The 24396-nt window shown below is 40.6% G+C and overlaps 1 protein-coding gene across 13 annotated transcripts in view; it reads right to left on the bottom strand.

The window, feature by feature from the left end:
• Nucleotides 1-24396, bottom strand: part of SMARCD3 (SWI/SNF related BAF chromatin remodeling complex subunit D3) — a 110565-nt gene that overhangs the window by 36328 nt on the left and 49841 nt on the right. For 4 of the 13 annotated variants that reach the window (XM_080583433.1, XM_080583436.1, XM_080583438.1 and 1 more), the window contains exons 3-4: nt 22688-22730; nt 5265-5387 (exon numbers count right to left, since the gene is read on the bottom strand). The exons of 1 other annotated variant lie outside the window; for it this stretch is intronic. In XM_080583433.1, coding sequence (XP_080439559.1) covers nt 5265-5387; nt 22688-22730 — 166 coding nt within the window. Of the gene's footprint in view, nt 1-739; nt 809-4719; nt 4762-5264; nt 5388-22687; nt 22731-24396 lie in introns of all 13 variants that reach the window. 8 more of the 13 variants (XM_080583430.1, XM_080583429.1, XM_080583428.1 and 5 more) reach the window with 5 other exon arrangements.

Consider the following 24396-nt stretch of genomic DNA (forward strand, 5'->3'; position numbering starts at 1 on the left):
ATGCCTTTCAGAAAATCATGAAGATACAATTTAAAAAACAAGGTCTTTGTTACTCCTCCCTGACTTAGAGTAATTTTGCTCCTCTGAAAAGTACAAGCTCTTTCTAAATTCAAGCCTAACATTTATCCATAGTCACCTTTTCCCCATTTGTTCTTGTGTCAGCATTGTCCTTTAGCCTAAATGGCAATACTTTTCTCCCCCTCTACCAATATCATTCCTGGTCATTCCCAGTCCCTCACAACCTTCTTTGTGACACCCAAGTGACATTCATGAAGTGTCTTCCTTTCCCTAAGTGATTCCAGAAGCTTTTTTTTTTTTTCCCCACGATCACTCTAGTGTGAACTGTTCATTTTGAATGTTTATGTCATTTTGAACACTGATGACAATGTATTCCAGCTTCAACAATCAGGTGGGCTGTCATTAGGGTCTTCTGCAGTAACATCAGAACCTTTCTGTTGTTACTGGAAATTCTATCTAGTAACTTAAGATTTTTTTTTTCCCAGTTAGTCACATCATATTAAGTACAAGACTTTTATAATCAAAATAGGACCCGCAGGAATGGTCTCCAGCTGCGACAGGGGAGGTTCAGGCTGGATATCAGGAAGAGGTTCTTCACTGAGAAGGTTGTCGTGCACTGGAACAGGCTCCTCAGGAGCGTAGTCACAGCACCAAGCCTGTCGGAGTTTAAGAAGCATTTGGACTGCGCACTTAGCCATATGGTCTGAATTGTTGGGTAGACCTGTGTGGTGCCAGGAGTTGGACTCGATGATCCATGCGGGTCCCTTCCAACGCGGGATATTCTATGATTCTATGAAAATAATAACCCTCACTTTTAATGATATTTCGAATAAATTGGCAACTATTTTATAGCAGAATTTCCTTCATGCATAACATGCCTTCCACAATTCTTTTTCTTTAGCATTGACAATGCCTCCCATTTTGGGGTCATCAGCAAATTTCACCATCAAACTTCAGAATTACCCTCCTAAATTCTGATGTCAAAGACCTTCATGAAAATATTGCAAAACAGTGTTCTAGCTTTTAAATATTAAATAAAAATTGGTTTAAATGCAGCCCAACAATTACCCCTCTAATAGAACAAGATTGTTTTCAACGTTCTCTGCTTCAAATAGTTGTTCACCCAGTTGCAGCTCTTTTGACAACGATAGGGTATGTCCCATTGGAACCTCACAGACAGTCACCTTGATAAGGCCCTCCCAGATTAACCTCTATATTAAGCACAGCGGTTGGCAGACATATTAGAACCAAGACCAATGTGGCAATCACAGAAAAGGCAGTATACTGCCCATGCGCTGAAGACCTCAATGTACAGATGGGAATCCCCAAGAACTAAAAAGCATTAAAGCTGTCACTACTCTACATTAACATTATCTTTTTTTTTTTTAGTAATCCCACCTTCTTTCTCCATAACATCCCATGAAGAACCAATAAAAAACTTTCCTCAAGCTGGGATAAATAACACTTACTGCATTTGTTGATTGAAGTGAGTGGAGGTTTGATTCTAGGAGGTCAATGACAGTAGGGTTCAGAGTATGACATGAAAATCTCCACAAATTATTTGTTCTTCTTCCCCTAAGAGTATCCATTGGATGCTCTACATTTAGAACCCAGCAGGAGGAAAACATGGCACTTTCTTAGAATGACTGAACTACAAAGCTCAGATATGAGATGCTGTGTACACAAGACATTCTGAGGAAAACAAAAACAAGCAAGCAAACAAACAAAAATTCTCTCCTGAGAGGACAGAGGGATGTGCAGAAACCTTAGAGTTTCAGAAAAAATTGTACATTCCCTTCTGCCAGCAATGCAATAGCAATTCCTTAGTCATCTTAAAATCTGAAAATGAGGAAAGAATTTCAATCTACAAAACCAGGGAGACACACTTAGACCCTGTGACTATATCCAGACACTTCTTTTTAGGTTCTTTTTGAACCTAAGAATGGAGAATCTCGGAGCACATCACTTAGTTTGAGGTACTGCAACTGCATACAGGTATGGTAAACTCAAACTCCCCCACCAGTTCACCATGAAAAAGTGACAGTCTCTGGTTTGGGTGAGAAATCAAACTATTGTCTGTGGCCTGTTTTGGAGTGGAAGCCTTGCTTCTGCAACCGACTAGTTATCCCAGTCTTAGACAATGGAGAGAAACAGGCACTTTTTAGGGCACAATTTTTCTATTTTATTTTAAATATCTACTTCTATATTTATAATTATATACTTCTATATGAGAAGAACTGTGCCTACACTGCCTAAATCTGACTGTAAAGGAAGCCCAAAGTGATTAACTTGCATACAAATAAATGCAGTGTAGATGGCTATATTTGGCCCAGTAAATCCCACTCCTAATGTTCACTGTGGCCCAAGCTGTCCATAGTTTCACTAACTCATTCTTCTTTAATGATATCCACTCGTTTTGAGTTGAACAATATGGTTTCTGCTTCCTTCAGGCCATGGAGCTTGCTGTATCCGTACGTCAATTCACAGTGCAGTCCATAACTCAAGAAGTCTCATCTGCCTAACTCCCTCTTCCAACATCCTTTCTGGAATTCTGAACACATTAACAGGTGGCTCTTTCATAATGTCAGCGCAGGGACTCTTGCCACAAGTGGCATGAAGCAAATGCTGCTTTGTGGATGAGGAATTGGGAGATGGACTCGATGATCCTTGTGGGTCCCTTCCAACTTGGTTTATTCTATGATTCAATGATTCTATTATTAGGAATTCTGAGACTCTTGTGATAGGTGTAGTCCGAGAACGTAATACAAACATAGGAAGAGTAGAGTACCTAAGAGGCATAAAAAAGGTAAGACAGGAACGGGACTGGAAAAACTGGCAGCTGAGAGGGGCTGTTAACAGTGGTAAAGTGAGCTAGCAGTGGCTTACGGCCATCACCCCCCCTTAACCAACCTCAAAAACAAAACAAAAAAATAAGGTCTCCTCCTTACTTTGTGGGCAAACCCACAGCTGTCATCTATTTCAACAGTGCAGCTGTTCACACAAGATCAAAGAAATACAGACAGGTACAGCATATTCTATGCACTGTCCTCAATCAAAAATGTTTGAACCATCTCTGTCCCAAATTTCTACAGGATAAGTAATCTACCAACATAGAGGGGAAAACAAAACAAAAAAAACACATCCAGAGCAACACAAGCCATCTTTGGTTTCCAAAGACTTTTCCTAGCTACAACCCAATCACTGTGACCAATATAATTATTGCACTTACAATTGATAATTCTGAGCAGTCCTGCATATTTCCTACATATTATCACATATCTCAGACAAGTTTAAATTTTTTCCATGATTACAATCCCAGTTTGGGAACCTTTGTTCTAACAAAAATGTTTCAAAATTGTGAGAGCTTTGATAAGGATGGAAATGCAGATATAAGTTTTATTGCTGTTACCAATGCTCGAACTACAATAAAATGAAAACACTCAACTTCAGAACAACCCAAATTTATCTAGGCTTAGCTCTATTTTGACAGATCTTGAATTTTGCAACTGCTACACTCAAAATCTAGATATAAATTTAAGAAACATCTGTATGATTATTCTTTAGAAACAGATTCATATGTAACCTAGATCAACAGCTCATATTTAAAATGCATTTGCTGAGCTCTGGATAGAAACAGAATTTTTTGTATATGTTTTCTTTATTGTTGTGCCTCCTATACTCTTCCCCATTATAGGCCCTGAAAATCTCCACTGTCCAGCTTACAGCTGGAGTCACATGCACTGTTCAATTCCATGGGTAAAGAGTTTGCCACTGAGTAAATATCTTCCTGCAAGTCTAAGTCTTCAATTACTTTTAAACATGGTCAGGTTCCTAACTGTTTTAAAATAGTGGTGCTTTATGCACATTAAGCTAACACAAGTTATTCCTGCTGAGAGTCCAATCTACTATACGGAACCATTTTGGACTACAAACTTGTGATTTAAACCATCCAAACTTCAGTTTTCTATTTGTAAAATATGTATGTTAATAGAACTTTATTTTTCTGTTTTTTTTTTTCTGATTCGTAAATTTCAATTGGAAAAACATTAGATGTAAAAGCCTTCCACATCTTACAACTGTACATTGACGAACAGAATGGAATCTTAATTGGGCTAACACCCATCGCAGACAAGGATGACAGCTTTACTTCACAGTAGGTATACAACCACGAAACTCTTCATACTACAGGATTTACTATATGAATGAGTATGTGGATTCAATAGTGATAAGAACTCAATTAAGACATATGAAAAGAAACTCTTCACCATGAGAGTGGCCAAACATTCAGGTCGCCTGAAGAAGCTGTTAAACCTCTGTCCTTAGATAAAATCAAAACTCAACAAGGTCTTGAACCCGTATTTGAGCAGGAGGTTGAACTAGATGACTAGAAGAAGGTAGGTTTAGATTAGATACGAGGAGAAAATTCTTCACTCAGGGGGTGGTGAGACACTGGAACAGGCTGCCCAGAGAAGCTGTGGATGCCACATCCCCGGAAGTGTTTAAGGCCAGGCTGGATGGGGCTTTGAGCAACAAGGTCTAGTAGGAGGTGTCCCTGCCCAGGGCAGGGGGGTTGGAACTAGATGATCTTTAAGGTCCCTTCCAACCCAAACCATTATATGATTCTGTGATTTCCACAGTTCCTTCCTAACCCATTTTTTTAAACGATTCAGTGAAACAGCATCAGAATGCTGAGGAAAATACCTTTTCAGTTGGATACATGAACAGGGAAGTTCTGGACTTGATCTAAAAGAAATTGCAGAAAATTTCATCCATCCTTTTCTTATATGAATCATCCTTTTTTTATAGACTATGTAAATGTATATACTTTTGCAAGAACTTTAACAACTTTTCTGTAATTCTACCCATTGTTTTGTTATTCCACGATTTTAGATTTTGACCGAATTCTAATATGAAATTTAATACATCTCTTCAGCACACACCTCTAAACTCTTATTTTCTCCTTTCTAATCATTCAAATAGAAAATTCCTCCAGCAGTATTTACTTATCTAGAAGCTATTATTCCATTTATTAAAGGCTTTGAGAAGCTATAGCCAGTAATATCCCCAGAGTTTCCTCCATCATTTTTCCATACACACTGCTCCCAGATGCTTATTCTTAGGAGCTTTGTGTGATCCATTTAAAAACGTCTCTGTTAACAGGACATTTACTGGAAAGATCATTCCACCATTTAAGACAAAGAGTAATTTTTTCCCCTAACTCAATCTAGAAATTTTTCATGACATACCTTCATTGGCCTCTTCAGCGCTTCCTGAATATCCACACGCTTCCGCATAATGGTCTGGTCTAGTTTGCGTTCAAAGGCCAACAGATCCATGTAGGCCTGGGACTCAGGAACCAGCTCCCGGATCTGAGAATGAAGCAAGGAATATCCAAGCACTGGAAGCAAGAATCTGCTATGTTCCTGAGCAGTAATACTGACACCTTCCCAGCTGTTAGACAGATGTGCTCAGAAAGCATTATTTCTAAGATGGTAGTACCCAACTAGTGGGACAGGTCTCAGTGGCATGGTAGAAGCATATGACTGAAAAGCTGGAGCATGGAATTAGAGCTAATGAACTTTGGAAGACCTCAGATGGATCCACAAGGCCTGAGCTACTGCTGATTTTTTTTCAAGTGAGGCTTAACTACAAAAAGCCTGGAAACCACTGCTGGAAATGTAAAGTACTTTAAATTTGTCCTGTTTAAGCTAAAAAAGTGCTGTATCTCTCTAGACTAAAAATAAAGTGGTGGATGTTCATGTTGTTTGTGTTTCTTTAAACAAACAAACAAAACCCCCCACAAGTGTTACCCATCATAAGCCCAAGCTGCAATTTAGGAAGGCAACCTTTGTTACTATATCTTCTTGGCTGAGGTGGAATTGACCTTCAAATTTAATTTTCAACATGACTAGCTATGCATTAACTTACAATCTTGCTAACTTTTATTAGTATTTAATATATTGGCTAAACCATACTACCTCTATTAATAAAACCCCATTTTACATTCCTTATTCCAGAAAAGTTAGCAGAAGAGGTGATAGGAAGTAGGTTAGGAGGAAGAAAGAGACAGAAATTTCTACTCAGTACAAGACAGGCAGGGACGCACTGGAGAAAGTCCAGCAAAAAGTCACAAAGATGATGAAGGGACTGGAGTACCTCTCTTACAAGAGAGGCTGAGAAAGGTGGGACTGTTCAGTCTGGAGAAGAGAAAGTTCAGGAAGATCCCATCAATGTCTGCAAATACCTGAAAGGAAGGTGCAAAGAGGACAGAACCATGCTTTTCTCAGTGGGGTGCCCATTGCCAGGACAAGAGGGAACGGGCACAAACTGGAATACACGAAGTTCCCCCTGAACATAAGGAAGCACTTTTTTACAGTGAGACTGACCAAGCACTGGCCCAGGTTTCTCACAGAGGTTGTGGAGTCCTCCTCCTCAGTGATATTCAAAAGCTGTCTGGACATGGTCCTGGGGAACCTCCCCTGGGGGGCCTTGCTTGAGCCAGGGAGGGGGCTGGCCCAGATGACCTCCAGTGGTCCCTTCCTACCTCAACCATTCTGTGACTCTATGTACATAGAAAGACCTAAAGAAGACCTGAGCTTAGAAATGGGCAAATATAACCTTACATGAAAAGGTTAATTCTTAATTGGGAATAACTCAGGAAAGCAAACCATAAAAAGGGAACTCTAAGTAAGTATAAAAAACTCCACTTGACTGCCTTATCTGTTTTTATGATACTCCAGCTTTCATTTGTAAATATTAAAATATTTAACTGTTGCAATGGTATAAGAACAACTGCACCAAGTCATTCCAAGAATTCATCTGTCCTAATGTTGATGTTTTGAAAAGTTGAAAGTTGATGTTCTTTAGCACCTACAGTAGCCTCAGGCATAGTGTTCCAGAACCTCTACAGACAGTGCGTGAAATATTCTTTTTGCTCGTTTTGAACCTGCCATTTGTTTGCTTCATTTGATGCCATCTTCTCGTAGAGCTGGAGCAGCAGTGAGCAGGTATTCCCTGTGTACCTTCTCCATACTGCTCATACATTTTTCATGGGTTGACAGTTTCTGTCATCACTTCCTTTTTTCCAGGGTGAAGAGGAACAATCACTCCCTAATGTATTTAGACTGATCAAGACTACCAAATAAATGTCTCTTTCAACATTAATTATTTGTTTGTTTGATTTGAGATGCTAGAACACCTGTACTATTTGCAGCAAGACTGACACTTTGGAAAAACAGAAGCCATGAGCCAAATAAATGCTTTGCTTTTATTCCATGAAATTCTGTTCAGCTTTAGCTGAACCACTGTATTTTTAACTGCTTGTATTTTTCCACAAACTCTTACTATCAACAGAATAATAAAAGAACACAAACGTTTTTAAAAGAAAAGCACAAAGAGCAAGCATTGCCGTAGAAACATCAAGGAGTTGCCAGAGAGCTTGCAGAATAGACAACTAGGCAATACTTCCTCTTCCTCCCCACAGTGAATACAAATCTCAGGATGCAAGAAAATACCCCATGACTCTATCCCACAGAGAACAAAAGATTCCTCAGCTCCTTCAATGCTGTATGTACTGCTATCACTTAAAAAGTCTGGACCCAGTTTCAGCCTTTTACTTCTGAGTCATGGCACAGTCAGTTCATGAACTCCTATGCACACAATGAAGCAGGGAGCTGGCCTACACAGCCCTCAAGATCAGGCATATACTACAGCTGTGATACAACTTCTCCTACGATTCTTAAGGTACTGGACCCAGGACATGAAGAAATTTCTAGTAAGTTTGTAGAAACAGCAGTAATCATCAATAAATATTTCTATTCTACACTTCTACATCTCTTACCATGTGAAAGCAAAGGGGTATTTCCTATTTCCTATTCTGTCTATAACCAAACTGGATGTTAAACATCATTTATGAAAGCATAAGCACTCTAAAATTAGCCAACAAAGTTAATATTGCTTATAATTCCCTGAACTGCAAGTGGCTGTGGGTTGGGAAAGTATTTGGGAGAAGAATTATACATACTTGCCCATGTTTGTAGCCTCTTGTAGATATGTGTTACAGCCACGGTGAAGACAGGATACTGAACTAGAACAAAGGTTCATTCAGCTCAGTTTTGGCTGCTCTGACAGTCTTTTGCTTGCTCAGCCTAGTATTCAAGTAATTTTGGGGTAGCATGATAATGGTCCAATCCCATACTCTTTCCCAATTTCCCCTCAAGAATTAGAGGACAATTAAAGGCAAGCTCCAGCAGTAACACGTCACAAATAATATTTTTCTTTGTTTCTCCTAGATATTAGCTCAAAAAGTTAAAGATATTTTTGCACTCCATCCAGTAGTACGTAATTCATTTTTCTGTTTTGTTCATAGGATCTGTGCAGCCTACAAAAGTTTCTTCTTGCATTGTTTCCTATAATTGAAAAGCTCATAGCTACATGCAAGTCTCCTCTCTTTTTTTTTAAAAAAAAACAAAAGTTGTAAGTATAAATATGTAAAGAGTATTTCAAGAGCTGAATTCTCCATCCTGGCCTTTATCTATTTCAAGAAGCGACAAAAATCACCTAGCAGCAGCATCTCATCATCTGAGGTCGTGAAGCACGTATGTTAAACCTTCTCTTAGAATTATATGGATAACTGGAGCAAATTCTTATTAACATTAGTAAGATAGGGTCTTTCTTGGGTCTGGAGTTCTTTTTTTCCTACTGTGAAAATTCAATGTAAAAATTTAAAAATTAGAAATAAGATAATGCTATTAATTTCCGCACATTTATCCTTTACCACCATGGATTTATTTTTTTTTTTACTGATGGTGACCAAAGAATGCAAAAAGTAGAAGAATGGGGGCAGTGAGGATAGGGAGCAGTGAACATCATGATGGGGAAGGGCTCTCAGACCCTCCTTGTAAAAGCAGCTCAGTGCGGAGCCCCACCACATTTACCTGCAAACAAAAGCACACAGCTTGTGAAACAAACAAACAGATGGAATTGGAAGTCAGTGAACAACTGCAACGCTACAGTCTCTTGGATATGAGAAACATCATGGGATAGCTTCTACGACTGGCAGAATATGATGTCTTGGAAGGCAATGACAACCAGCTGCACACTACGCAAAGACTTCATCTGAATGCTAAGAGTTGCATTGGAACAGCTGATACTGTGCAATGCATCTCCTACAAACCACCTGATCAAGGAGGAGACAAAGCATTTTAGACATCTGGAGGAAGTCCCATTGTTATAGGCCCTCATGCTCATGCGGGACTAACCACCTTGAGATCCACTTAGTGATAGCACTGGGCATGAGCACTATAGGAGATTCCTGAATTGGATTGATAACAATTTATTGACAGAGGTTATAAGCAAGCTGACTGCTGAACCTGTTACAAACAAGGAAGGAAGAACTGTTTGTGGATGTGAAGATCAAGGACAGCCCTGGCTACAGTAAAAATGAGATAGTGGAGTTTGGGATCCTTTGAGAAGGAAGCAAGATTAGGAGGGCAGGTTTTAACATGTTAAGGTATCTGCCTGGAAAGATTCCATAAGATGATGGGGATCCCCGAAGGACATAGGGGCTTAGGGAAGTCGACTGAACTTCAACGACAACATTTTCAAAGCAAAGGGGAATGATCCAGACCAATGCACATATTGTTCAGCAGGCCTGGCAGGAGGCCAGGAGAATCAAGCACTTGATTCCTGACTGGCCTGAAGTGCAAAAAAGGCGTGCATGGAGGTGGGAGTAGGGATGCCCTACCCAACAGAAACAGAACGGCAGTGCCCAAGCATAGAAGCAGGAAATTAGGAAAGCTCAGCTGGAATTGAACCTAGCAAGATATGTTTCAGGCAGCAAGAAAGCCTTCTGCAAGTGAGTCAGCAGGAGAAGGAAGACTAAGGAAGACCTGGGTCTGCTGCTCAAGTCAAAAGCTATGGAAAAGGGCGAGGTGCTCAGTGCTGTTTTTGCCTCCATTTCTCCTGGCAGGTTGTGCCCTCAGGCCTCCCTGGCCCCTGAGCCTGGGACAGAGCTGGGGGAGCAGGGCTATTGGGAGAGACCTTGACAAGTTGCAGAAAGAGGATGGCAGTTCAACATCATGAAGTTCAACACAGGCAAATACAAAGTTCTGCTCCTGGGCTAGAATAACCCCATGCACTGGTACAGGTGGGCGTCAACTGAGTAGAAAACAACTTTGCAGGAGAGGACCTGGGGGTCCTCATGGACGGTAAGTGGAGAATGAGCCTGTGAGGTAACCTGGCTGGGATAAAGGCTGACCACAAAATGGGCAGTATTAGCCTGAGCGATGCCATCAAGCCAAGGAAAGAGGCTACGCCAAACTTGGAAAACTGCATCTGGACTTCTGCACACAGGACCAGAAAGACTTGTGATGTACCGGAGTGAGCCCCATAGCAGGCCACGACGATGACTGGGGCTGGAGCACATGCCTGCCAAGAGAAGCTGCAAGAGCTGGGTTTGTCCAGCCTTGAGAAGAGGCAGGGAAGAGGAGAGCCTATTGCTGAGTGCAACGGCCCTATGGGAAGGTGCAGAGAAGACGGAGCAAGGCTCTTCTTGGAGGTGCACAGCAACAGGATGAAAGGCAACAGATACAACTTGCGACATGGGAAACTGACTCAATGTAAGGAACCATGATGATACTAAAACACTGGAAGAGGTTGCCAAAAGATTCCGTGGCATGTCCAGCCTTGGAGGTATTCGGAACCGACTAGACCTTTTCCTGAACAACGTCACTTGAACCTTTCTTTTTTGAGAAACAGTTGCTCTGCATGGCCTCCAGAGGTTCGGCTGATCCAAATTATTTTGTGATTACTGAGGTTTGAACAATTATCAATCCAAATCATGTTTTTGCTTGATATTCAGTGAATCCTTTGTGTTTGAGGACTAGTCTGCATGACCTCCACTGGTCACTTTCAGCTTACATTTTTCTGTATGTAACAGAGACTAAATTACAGTTAATTTTTACTTCATACTACACAACTGTGAATGCATGTTATATATAAAACATTTAATTTCAAGTAAAATGCACAGGTAATACGTATAGTACATATGCATACAAGGCTTACGGTTCCTCAGGAGAGTTCTGAAGGAATCACTGGAAAAAGATAAACTACCATTAATGTATTTAAGGATATCACTGAATCAAAAAACATGGAGGACATTAACAATGACAGAAAGTAAATGAGAATAGAGGATCCATACGGCAATAGGGACTCTCAATAAAGTTTGTTTACTGAAGCAATTTATCTTTTTATACAGCTAGATGTAGCTATGAATCTGTACGTATCATTTTTGATGGATAAAATTTATGTGATCCAATCTGCTCATTTTTTCTTGTATCAAGAAATTTGTCAATAACCCCATGCTGGAATTCTGAGGAAAGTTTTGATCAGAAACACGATTTTCTTGAATAGCCCTCCAGCAGGTTCTTGCCCACAGTACCTTGAATTCATGTTTAAGATAGAGCCTTGCTGGTTATGACAAAGTTTACACAATTTGATTCATTGTAGTAGTATTACTCTGTTCATCACCAAGAGATCCTTCTAGTCCTATGTTTTATCTATGAGCAAATAAATCAGGATCCCAGTATAGACAAACAGCTCTTGAAAGTAAGAGTTCAGAAATGATTAAGAAGTCTTTGTGGGCAGGCAAAGCAAACGCTTAAGTTCATGAGTGTACTGGAAAGGGCAGTTACACCTCTGGTTGAATAAAGTGGGACTTAATTAAAAACTGTGTTTTGGTGGCCTTAAAATCTTTCTAAATCAAGATAGGAATAATATGGACTGGAGTGCCAATTTTAATAAGGCTTTAGAAAAACTGTGAGAATACAGGAACAAGCCAAGATAATTCATCATAGAGGGATGAAAATGACTTTCAATAACTTTATAAGGAATTGAGTAAGGCACCTTATGAAGCACTGCTCATGGAACGGCGGATGAAGAGGATAGGGTGTTTAGTGCAAGAGTTACACAGTACATAGTACCTCTCTAAAGAGGCCAGGATAAGGAACTGAGCTGAGAAGTATCAGCCTACAGCTGTCACTGGAGTTCAATAAAGACTGATCATGGGGCCAACTTAGTACCAACCTTGCAAAGAAAAAGAAGGAAAACCCCCAAAAGTGAGCTAATGGAATATGCTGATAACAGACTTTGGATGTGCTGCCAGTTTAGGAAAATAACTGTAATGTAATATAAATAAGGAATGTAACAGAGAAAAAGAATTTGATAGTGTGAACTGTGAGAGCATGTTCTTCAAAACAAAACCAGAACCACTGTGACAAACTGAGGAATGAAATCTAAAAAGTCATAGCTTCAAGCACTTCTTTTAGGGTACACATACACTTCCTCCCACCAGTGTTATGGCAGACTTCCCCTCCTCCACCCCTATGGATAGATGGTCACTGACACCGACACACACAGACAGACACACAGACACAAAATTTTCTGTCCATCCATCCCCACCCCTTCCCAAGAACCATATTCTTGGTTCATTCTAAGATGCAGATCACCAGAGTGAAATCTCACCAGTGATCCTCGGCACAAAGTCCCCATTGCACTGTAAAACACATTAGTGTCATAAAAACTTTCCCAGAAAGTTATGACTTTCATTGGCTGCCTTTCCTACTCAATAAATAATGACAAAAATTATTTTCTCAGGGCTTCCAAGGCTTGGAGAAGAAGTGTTGAGTTGCATGCTTGTGTGTTTTATACTGCATATACAGGCTATATATATATACCTTCTACCCATGCTGTAAACTACTATTTGGCAAGCCAGGAGAATGTGAGTCATATGGCAATTCCGATTTCAAGTTTCAAAAGAATTAAAAGTTTTCTTTGATCTCAGAAACAAAAATGATTTTAAGCTAAAGATGTGCTATTCCAAGAAGAAGTGAATTTAAGCTGAACATTGATTAATTAAGATTTTAAATCTGGAAAGTTTCTAAGCATCAAAGTGTTGAGATTCTGGATTAGACTACTGGGAAGCAGGGGTAACACGTAGTATCGTCTTTCAAGACAGTATAGTCAGACAAAGCAGAGGTGAGGCTGCCCAGTAATGAAAGTGCAGCAGAGTGTAATCTAATCCAGCAATCCTTAGCACAGAGGTGGAATCCCCAGTCTACACTTCCCAACTCTCAAAAAATAGTGTTCTAATTGGAAAAACGTTTTCCTCTGCTTTTGCTTTGCCATTTCCTTAACTCTTATTTCTGTTCCTTACTTACCCCCCAACTCCATCATAATCATCATCATCCTAATATGCAATCATGTTGAGGCACGATGCATTTGTAATTTTATTTAGAATATTACCTTTAGTCTGGCTAGCTCGTTATCAAAAATAGAAAACAAAACATTAGCTAAAGAAAAAGAATTTGACAAGAGAAAGTATTTAGCTGTTTATAATCACAGAATTATAGGAATAAAACCAAAAAGATGAATTGTATTATGATTTAAAGTAAAGAGAACCATGGAATCAGGACAGATATGCCTGTTATGCACAGCTAAAACATACATGTAAGGTTTAAAGAGATTTACTCTAATTCCCCTACAATATTTTGAGCAGAACATCATGAGCATTTCCCAGTTATGAAATAAAGAGTCACGGGCATCTAAATCTAGGCTAAACATTCTCAAGCACAACAAAGAAACAACTCTGCTCTAGTCTGCCAGGCTAGAGAAAAAGATACACGTTATGTCAAGACTGATCTAATATGTCCATTCCAAGCTCATTACTGCTGTGGCTGGAGGAGTACTTGAAAGCACCATATGAATTTCAAAGTTATTCTTCTAAGCATCAACAGATTGAGCTGTGTCACTCTGCAAGAAAATTTTGTCCCACCCATTCCTTGAAAATGTCAAAATGGATAAAGGAAAAAAAAAAAAGGTATTTTAGGCTTACAAGTGTTGCTTAGAGATACGGTCCTTCACAACAACATTTTAAGGAGTTCAGTGAGACACAGATAATAAACAATTAATGGCCATGGGTTCCCTGAAGAAATAAGAAAAAAAAAAAAAGCAGTAGGACAATGATTCAGTTTTCATCATGGCCAAATGATATATGAAACCTTAAGTCTTTCAACATCTTTGACTTGGTATTTTTATTTAAATGATTCAGGAAAGCATAAAAGAGAGATGCAAATGCATTAACATTTTACGTTAATAATGACCTGAAAAGACTGCAACACACTTGCAGAAAAGGCTGTTTCTGAGTTTGCTGACTGGACTGCAGAAGAGTTGCAGTAATGAACAAATACAATGAAACGCACAATAAAGCAAGCAGTTATTTATCTATACTGGGGGATGCTAATGAGACCATGGCTTCTGATGGAAGTGACCAAAACTCACTGTGGGTAAATTAATCAAGTCATTTGCATGATGAGGAGCAATAAGCAGACAAACAAAATGACAGATATAAAGAAGAGGAATGGTTCTGGGGCTTTTATAACTTAATGTAATGAACAGAATCTACAAGTGAAACTCAATGGCAACATTGGAAATAGAGAACAGAGCACTATGGATCTATACCATGGTGATCTGGGAGAAGACAACACAAATTATTAAATGTATTTGAACAGTCAAAATATTAGAAGCAAAGAATGTAAGACATGGGGACACAATAGTCCAGAACACCATTGTAGCCCAACAGGCCTGTGCATTTCTTAAATACATGAGCAGGAAAACATGGAGAATAGCTAAATATTTTACAATTAGTACCATCATTGGTAATAACATAATCACTACAAGAACGCCAGAGGCACAAATTAAGAAATCCGCTAACAAATTGAAGAAAATTTTGAGAAAAGTTATTGAGATGTTTAACAGACAGGAAAGCATGCTCAATAATAGGAGGTCCCATGAAGCCAATTCATTTAGCTTTGCTTATGAGTATATATCTATCTACAAGAAAAGAAAAAAAGTTTCTTTGACTATCAAAGTGACAACACTTTGAGAACATCCAAGGAAACAGAACTTGAAATTGTTTAAATTCAGATTAGAAATAAAGTGAAAATTCTTCAGAGTGAGTGCAGCCAGATGCTGAAACAATTGGCCAGCCACTGCAAAGAATATTTAATCACTAATGATTTGTCATACATAAGCTCCCAATTACAGGTAAATCCTCAGGCCTGCCTTCTAGAAGGTCAACAAAACCAAAACAAACTAGTAGTAAGTTCTCAAGGTAAGGTCAGGCTTCAAATTATTTGTCTAGTTGTATGATACTAAAAAATAAATTAAGTTTTTCTTCTCCCAGAAGATCAAATATGTGCTTTCTTTTTAAAGTCTTCCATAAGAATGTTTGCCACCCTCTAGTAAAATTGAACAGATTTCTTAATACAACTATTAGGTGTTCATATCCAAACATACAGACCATAAGGAACACTACTCATATGTAAAGTTTGGCTTTATACCAAACACCGTGAGAGAATAATGATAGGAAATGACAGGAAAACAATCAGCATTAGTGATGGAAATCCTGAGCTCAAGACAGAGGTAGAGGTTTTTGTGAGTTGTACTGGTCATTACTATTGACGTGTAATATCAGAGACATACGGAGAAACATGTTTGGGATTTCCCATATCTGCAAAGAAGCAAGCCACCTCTCACATTCACAGTCACTAAAAAACATACGTCTCCAGTATTCTCTATTATCCTACTGCAAACAGGTTAGATCTTGATCCCTCCCTTTTGAAAACAAAACAACACAACACAAAACAAACAAAAACATTATTAATTTCTGTGATTTCTGTCATCAGGAAACAGAAGATCTTGTAAATGCATTTTCAGCATTGACTCTTTTATGAACATAGTTGTTTGGGTTTTGATTAGTATCCCTAGGTGAAGTGTGGACACTAGGAAACCCTAGTGATGTATCCCTGTCAGCCTTACTGACTTCCAACATCAGATGTACGTATAAAATCTTTCCTGATGACAGAGTATAACCACCTCAGCCATGATCTTAACTTCGTATGATACTGAAAGATTTTGGTTCCTAAATAGAGCCCTGATAGGAGTACTTCTGGCTGAAACATGCCCAGTTGCAACTAAGCCTGCCTTGATCTCCACAGGTGTTTAATAACAAGGCAGTCCTTTGCTGGTCAGATCATATCAAAAGCAACCACCGTACCTGCTTCCAACAGAAGACAAACACCACTCATCCACATGCTGGGAGCAATTCGTTTTGAAACTACAAAAGCAAAGGTACTGAGCTGAACTTCATGACATGCGTTTATGAACAGTCCTCAAACACAAAGGATTCACTGAATATCAAGCAAAAACATGATTTGGATTGATAATTGTTCAAACCTCAGTAATCACAAAATAATTTGGATCAGCCGAACCTCTGGAGGCCATGCAGAGCAACTGTTTCTCAAAAAAGAAAGGTTCAAGTGACGTTGTTCAGGAAAAGGTCTAGTCGGTTCCGAATACCTCCAAGGCTGGACATGCCACGGAATCTTTTGGCAACCTCTTCCAGTGTTTTAGTATCATCATGGTTCCTTACATTGAGTCAGTTTCCCATGTCGCAAGTTGTATCTGTTGCCTTTCATCCTGTTGCTGTGCACCTCCAAGAAGAGCCTTGCTCCGTCTTCTCTGCACCTTCCCATAGGGCCGTTGCACTCAGCAATAGGCTCTCCTCTTCCCTGCCTCTTCTCAAGGCTGGACAAACCCAGCTCTTGCAGCTTCTCTTGGCAGGCATGTGCTCCAGCCCCAGTCATCGTCGTGGCCTGCTATGGGGCTCACTCCGGTACATCACAAGTCTTTCTGGTCCTGTGTGCAGAAGTCCAGATGCAGTTTTCCAAGTTTGGCGTAGCCTCTTTCCTTGGCTTGATGGCATCGCTCAGGCTAATACTGCCCATTTTGTGGTCAGCCTTTATCCCAGCCAGGTTACCTCACAGGCTCATTCTCCACTTACCGTCCATGAGGGGACCCCCAGGTCCTCTCCTGCAAAGTTGTTTTCTACTCAATTGACGCCCACCTGTACCAGTGCATGGGGTTATTCTAGCCCAGGAGCAGAACTTTGTATTTGCCTGTGTTGAACTTCATGATGTTGAACTGCCATCCTCTTTCTGCAACTTGTCAAGGTCTCTCCCAATAGCCCTGCTCCCCCAGCTCTGTCCCAGGCTCAGGGGCCAGGGAGGCCTGAGGGCACAACCTGCCAGGAGAAATGGAGGCAAAAACAGCACTGAGCACCTCGCCCTTTTCCATAGCTTTTGACTTGAGCAGCAGACCCAGGTCTTCCTTAGTCTTCCTTCTCCTGCTGACTCACTTGCAGAAGGCTTTCTTGCTGCCTGAAACATATCTTGCTAGGTTCAATTCCAGCTGAGCTTTAGCTCAGAGCCACCGTTTGTCCAGGCTGAACAAGCCCAGTTCTCCCTGCCTCTCCTGAAAGCATGTGTTGTTCCAGCCTTCTGACCCTTGTGAAGACGCTCAGCTGAACTCACTCCAGTTTGCCAATGTCTTTCTCAAATTAGGGTTCCAAAAAACAGAAATGGTATTCTAGCTGTGAGGGGTAGTCACATCTCTCAGTCTCTTGCCTGTGCTCTTGCTCATACAGCCCAGAATGTCATTAGTCGTCTTAGCTGCCAGGGCACACTGCTTGTGTATGCTCAGCTCACTGTCCGCCAGGGCCGCCAGGGCCTTTCCTGCAGAGATGCTCCCCTGACAGTCCCAGCAAAAGCTTATTCCTTTCTCAGGGCAGAACTTTATGTTTGACCTTGTTAAATTTCATGATGTTCCTGTCGGATCATTCCTCCAGCCTGTCCAGCTTCCTGCGGATGGCAGCCTGCCTTCAAGGGTATCAACTGCTGCCCCCCCCCACACCTTGTCATCTGCAAATACTGTGAGCAAGCATATCAACTGCCTCCTCCAGGTCACTGATAAAGATGCTAAACAGAACAGCTGCCAGGATATATCACTGCAGTACTCAGCTTGTCACTGTCTCCCTGGTAGTGTGACCCATTAGCCACTACCCTCTAAGTCCAATCATCCAGCCATATTTTTATCTGTCTGGTTGTCCACCCGTCTAGATCAAAATGTAACAACTTGGATATATGAATATTGTGGCAGACAATGTTGAAAACTTTTCAAAAGCCAAGGTAAATGATATCCATTACTATCTCTTGCTCACAGATTCAGTCATTTTAACAGAAGATGCAATCAGGTTGGTCAAGCATGATTTACCCTTGCTAAATCCATGCTCACTGCTCCCAGTTAGCACCTTCTCCTTTGCATGCCCAAAAATGTGTTTCAAAGAGGACTCACTCAACAATTTTCCCAGGGACCAAGGTGAGAGTGATTAGCCAGCAGTTCCCTGGGTTGTTCTTTCAATCTTCTGTGAAGATGAGTGCAAAAACTGCCCTTCTCTAGTCATCAAGGACCTGTCCTGATTTCTACAACACTTCAAAGGTGATAGAGAATAACCTTGCAAGGACATTGGACAGTTCCTTTAGCACTGTGGATGCAGCCTGTTGATGGGCTTGTATGGGTTGAGTTATCTCATATAATCCCTGGCTCAATCCCTGTCCATTACTGGTCATTACTTTTGAACATGTTATCTGATCACAGAGGTATGGGAGACATTTTAAATGCAGGCTGAGACAAAGAAGGATTTGAGTAACTCAGCCTTATCTGTGTCTGTCATCCCTGTATCACCTACCCCACTCAGCACCAGGCCCACATTTTCCTTGGTCAGTTTTTTATTACTAATGTGCCAGTGAAAGCTCTTCTTGTTGTCCTTGATGTTGCCTGCAAGTCTCAACTACAGCTGAGCTTTGACTTTTCTGATACCAATCCCTACTTGCCCAGGCAATGTTTCTAAATTCCTCCTTTAGCCTGTCCACGCTTCCACTTTCTGTATACTGCCTTTTCATACCGGGTGCTGCACTCCGAGTTCCCTGCTTATCAACCTGGGCTTCTCATAAATCTACACATTTTCTTGTATATCAGGATGGACTGCTCTTGAGCGTGAAGGAGGATGCCCTTAAAGACCTCCCAGATCTCCTGAGCTTCTTTGCCCTTCAGAGTTGCCTCCCATGGGATCACACCTACCTGTTCCCTGAATAACGCAAGCTCTGCTTGTCTGAAATACAGGGTCTACACTTCGCTTGTTCTCTTTCTCATTCCCTTCAGGATCTTGAACTTCATTATTTCAAAGTTGCTAAAGCTAAGGCTGCCACTGATTATCACATTCCTCACCATTTTTTCCTTATGAATGAATAGCAGCAGATTCATGTATGCTTCGCTTCTGGTTGACACAGATGGAGAAAAAGGTTGACAACAGACATACAGTGAATAAACAAAAACAGGACAGCTATTATGGTATGAGAGTTCAGCAGAGGAATCCTATATGGTGGTCAGTGGACAGCAGCAGGAGTTGACTGATTATAAAGGTGAAGAAGAGAGGATGAAAATTGAAGGGCCGGTGTACGAAAACCCATCAACACAAATAGACAAGAAGTCCTCAGAGGGAAGCACTGAGAAAGAGTAGCCAATAGTAAGAGGCAAGCATCCCACTGAAGGAGACAGGGCTTGCTGTTTGAAAGTTGCGCTCCACTCAGCAAACTTAATGGGTGAAAGCAAAGAGATGCATAGCTGTGGAGTCAGAATAATTTTCAGTAGAGCTTCTTGTATTAGAAAGTAGGCATGGAAGCTGAAGAAACAGAACAGTCAATCACAGTCATAGCGCCTGGAAAACAAGCAATGACTCAGAACTAACAGAAAGACATACATTGACCAGCAGTAATGAGGAAGAATGGCCTAGAGAAAGATGAGGAGCAATCTGGTGTGCGGTCATGTTTCTCTAAAGGCAGATGTGGCCTGAGGTAGAAACCAAGACACAAGATTAGAAGTATGTTAACAAAACTTAATAATGACAAATTTGGTGGTATTGTCAATACAAGGCAGAGGATAGTACAAAGAGTATAAGGAAGCTGAGAACTGTATAATAGAAATGGGATGAACTATAACATTACAAAACACAAGATCATGTTCCTCAGAGTCTATACCAACAATTCTTGCTCTAATATGGGAAATCACCAGTTGCAAAGAAAAGGAAGTAGAAATATACTTATGAGTATTAGTCAGTCATAGAATGACTGTATGCTATATCAATGCAGGAAGGCTGTAATAAAGAAAATCTGATCGTAATGGGGTATCACTAGCTCTTTCCAGTAGACACAGAAATGCATTAATGTTATTCAAGTATCGGTGATACTGGTAATCTAGAATACTATGTATAGTTCTGGTCTCCTGAGAGGTAAAATTAAAGAAGTTCAAAAGGTGTGAAATAAGCGTGGAATAGATACAACGAAGGACTGTGAGGATTAGAATCATAGGGAGGCACTCTTACTTGGAAAACTGAAACCACTTGCTTTGCTGAGCCTAACCAAAAAAAGTGTGGGAGCTGCCAAATCTAAAATGAGGTAAGGAAGCTAACTAGTCTTGAAGCAGCAATTGTGTGACATGGCTTCTATGGCAGGGTGAATCAAACTGGATGTGCCAGGAGGTCCCCTGCGGTTTGATAATCCTATCTTCCTATACGTAATAGTTTGCTAGGCTGAACTGTTCCTGTACAATTATATCTATGCAAAACTAAGTCCTTGTCAAATAGCTAAACTGTAGCATATGTGCAACCCTACCCAGCTAGAAACATGCTGCAATGTGAAGCACAAGCTTGATCAGAGTCTGGAAGTCCACTACCAGGGTATCCATGCAATTTCCTGACTAGGGCAGCAACCAACACTGAGAACTCACCTCATTTTCCATTTTCTGTTACGTAAGCTGGTTCTCAAGAGTAAAATGTGTTTAATATCAACACCTCTTTCCATCATAGTTACCAGAAAACACAAGCAAGAGACTGCAAAAACCTTGTGGAAACAGATGCCCATTGGCTGGAAAATACTCTAGAACTAGCTCTGGAAAGCTGGAAGTTTTACCCTGTGTTTTGCTTGCTTTCCATACCCACCAATGCAAATCTTCCACTTGACAGGACACTAATGTACACAGCATTTCCCCATCTCATGAATAGTGAAAGTTAGGAGGTTCTGATACACAGACTGCAGCCTAATATAGTACCTTAATTCAGACACAAAATCATATCATTGATACCATCACTTCAACTGCACTCATAAAACTCTATTGCAGACAGGACTCTAGCAATTTGTGTTGTCTAATCATTGCATCAGTTAAAATTATTGGCTGACAGCAACAAAGATACTGAAAGGCAGGAAGACTTGGTAACAGCATGGTTCTGAAAGGTGCTAGTATCTGTGTATAGCTTTTTGACATATCTGAAGGTATGCTCTACCTATTAAAAATTATCATGGATTTGATAAAGAGGCGTAAGACTTCTGTTGCCAAAGAATTTTGGTTACCTCTGTTCTGAGACCTTTTCATCTTATAGAGGCACCAGGACAGAAAAAAAAAAAAAAAAAAAGCCTTCAAATGGACACGTTTAAAATGATAGTCTCACCATACAGGATATATAATTGTCTCTGAAAACAATTTGTGAGACAGAATGACAGCTACATTTCTTGTCTAAGAAAGTACAGACTCCAAGCAAAGCAGGAATGAAACTTTCAACACAAACAGCATGGAGACTGCAAGTAGTTCAAAGGTCTGAATTTCATGGTAGCTTAGTTCTTTCAAGACAGCAGCATGAAAAAACTAATGGGTAACCTACTAAAGACTGTGCTTTCAGAGGGTAGCAGGAGTTACAACATGAGAAGTGATAATTTGATATCAGGAGTACCAAAGTGGGCTCACCTTCAGTTGGTTGTAACTAGGTACCTTTGGAATGTCACAGAAGAGAACCTGAAGGTTGTCATCAAGTTTGGGTTTACACTAGTAGTTGAAAGGTAGATTTGAAGAGGAAGCGGAGATCCACATACCTATGAAAGGAATTCTGAGCCCAGAAAGAGCACCAGAAGCCAAAGAAACTGGGACTACAGTGCGATGAGTGTGTGTTTAGAAGACTAAAGAACCTTGCTTTTTGGGAGCACGTATATTTTAGGGGAACTGTACTAAAGAGGGTACAGGAACAGAAAAGTCTGGGAATAATGAAAGAGAAGGAGAGCAGTGAGAAATGCTGATGTTTGAAAAGGAAGTAGAACATTTAAACATTGAGGATCAAGCATAGACACCTACTAAAAGCTAGATGTATCTGCAAGGATAAGAGAATTATTATCTGTCTGAACAACACAGGCCCCTTGAACTCTGTTGTTTATGTGGATTCAGTCGTATTAAGACACAACCGCGAAAATTAGAACCTGTCAGGTCTACCGGGCCAGAGAGACCTAAGAACAAGTTCATCTCCTGCAGGAACATCTGCACTCCAAACCAATTTTTGGCCAGCCTCAAAAATTGATCAAAAACATCTTTAAGATCCAGAGGGCCCCAGCATCATCAAGTCATGTACCTCACAGACGAGCACCACTGTCCATCCAGCAAGTGGCAGTGCTGGCACAGCTAACCCAATGCAAGAGGATGACACAGGCCGGGTTGCACTCCACACTCCCAGCCCCCAGCCCTAGCCCCAGCCTTGCTCTCTAGACTTTCACCCACTGCCTACTTACTTTTTAATTAGATTTTTTAAACAAAAAGTGAAAGTATTTTCTAAAATCCCTCTAATTACACTAAGATGCTGAACTGATTGTGAAGGGAATAGGAAATGAAAGCGACTCACCCTCTGAGGGAGAATTTTGTCAGCCATCTTCCTCCTCTTGGCACTGTACATTTTTTAAAGAAAAAAACACGTTACCATGGTGACAGATCTAGGAGTAACGAGGCCACCTGCTAAATTATCCTGACATCTCCACATGCTGGTGCACAGCTGTGCATGCATCAGCAAAAGGGTCTCACCCATGCCCAGGACCTAGGACCCCTTCTCTCAGCAGCCTGGGGAGGTAGTTAGCTAAGAACAAATCAGAGCTGTCTGTTATGCATCTTGGAAAGAAGTGCACAAGTTCTTTGATCACAGCATCTTCTATGGTGCAGGGCGGCAATGTATGCAAGTGCATGTGCACGTCGTCTATAGATACAGAAAGAGCATGGAGACAGACACTGCACATGTGTGGAAGTGTGCATAGACATACCTATGCGCACGCACAAGTAAGAGGTGAGTGCCTGTAAACTGAAAACATGAACTTGTTCAAACTGATCTGAGTATGCATTCATTCATGCCCAAAATTGAGTGTTGATGTTCATTTGCATATGAAAACACAAATATATATGCACCCTTCCCTACATACACACAATTGTTTTATTGAAGTGAGTGACCTACAAAGGTAAGTGGGTTTATGTCTCCATGCTTGTTCATCTTTATGAACATGTATGTGGGAAGATATCTGTGTTCCTCTAGGGCATATGCATGTGTCCATACCCAGACACAAGCACATTTATGTATGTATGCTTTTAAAAACGCTCCTGCGTTCATATGCATACAGCCAAATTTATATAAGCCTAAGAAATGCTATTGTTAGGAAGACTGCCAAATATATCGTCTTTTGAATTCTTCAGATTCTAAAAAGCATTTGTTCCCATCAAACTGTCACCTCGCTTTCTCTAGCAAGGCCAAGAAAGAATTCAGGCCTTACTCTTCACCTCTGTAATTCGTGAGGCCTTTATCTTAAGGAGGAGATGAATCACTCCATCTGTGACAGAAAAATGGGAGAAAGACAACTGCCTGCTGCCAGTCTGCCATGTCACAAGGATGCCCTTCCTTACTGTTCTCATCTTGAAAGTCTGTCATCAGCCATGTCCACATAAAGGCTGTTTCCACACACATCAGTGCAGCATACTCCCTTCCTGCATTTGCTAATAGTAATCCTGGCCTGAAATAAGAGATTCTTCTTCCTCTCCACCTAAGCCAACCCTGAGAAACTCTCTATGCTTGGAGGTGCAAACTACATCCTCTCTTGGGGTAGAAAATTCATTTACACAGTTGCATCCACTTTCACAGGTGAACTATGTCCCTTTTTAAAAGTACAGGAATAATGGGACTAGAATGTTACATAGTTTAAATCTCCAAGACCTTTCACAACTGACAAAAATCAAATCTGCACTGAACTCTTCAGATTCTGGAAGCAATGCACGAGCAAACTGCATCCTCCCAAAGGAAGTGGAATATGCACCCGCAGCAACCCCGAAGGCTTTTAGTTATAAAGAAACTAACAAACAAGGCAACCCCACAAAAAACATGGTTCTCAGAAGTTCTCCAGGAGTCTGTTACAGAAAGATTTACCTGCTTTTAGTCTTCTAAACCTGCCAAGAAAGGAAGATTACACCATCTTGGCCCTTTTGTGCCATACAACATAGGGCTCAATTAATCCGAGAATTGGGACCCAAGGTGCCAGAACAGTTTGCCTGAAAAACTAGGAAAGTTTCAATGGGAAA

This window comes from Anser brachyrhynchus (genome assembly GCF_964034855.1).
Source record: "Anser brachyrhynchus genome assembly, chromosome: 2".
Lineage (NCBI taxonomy): Eukaryota > Metazoa > Chordata > Aves > Anseriformes > Anatidae > Anser > Anser brachyrhynchus.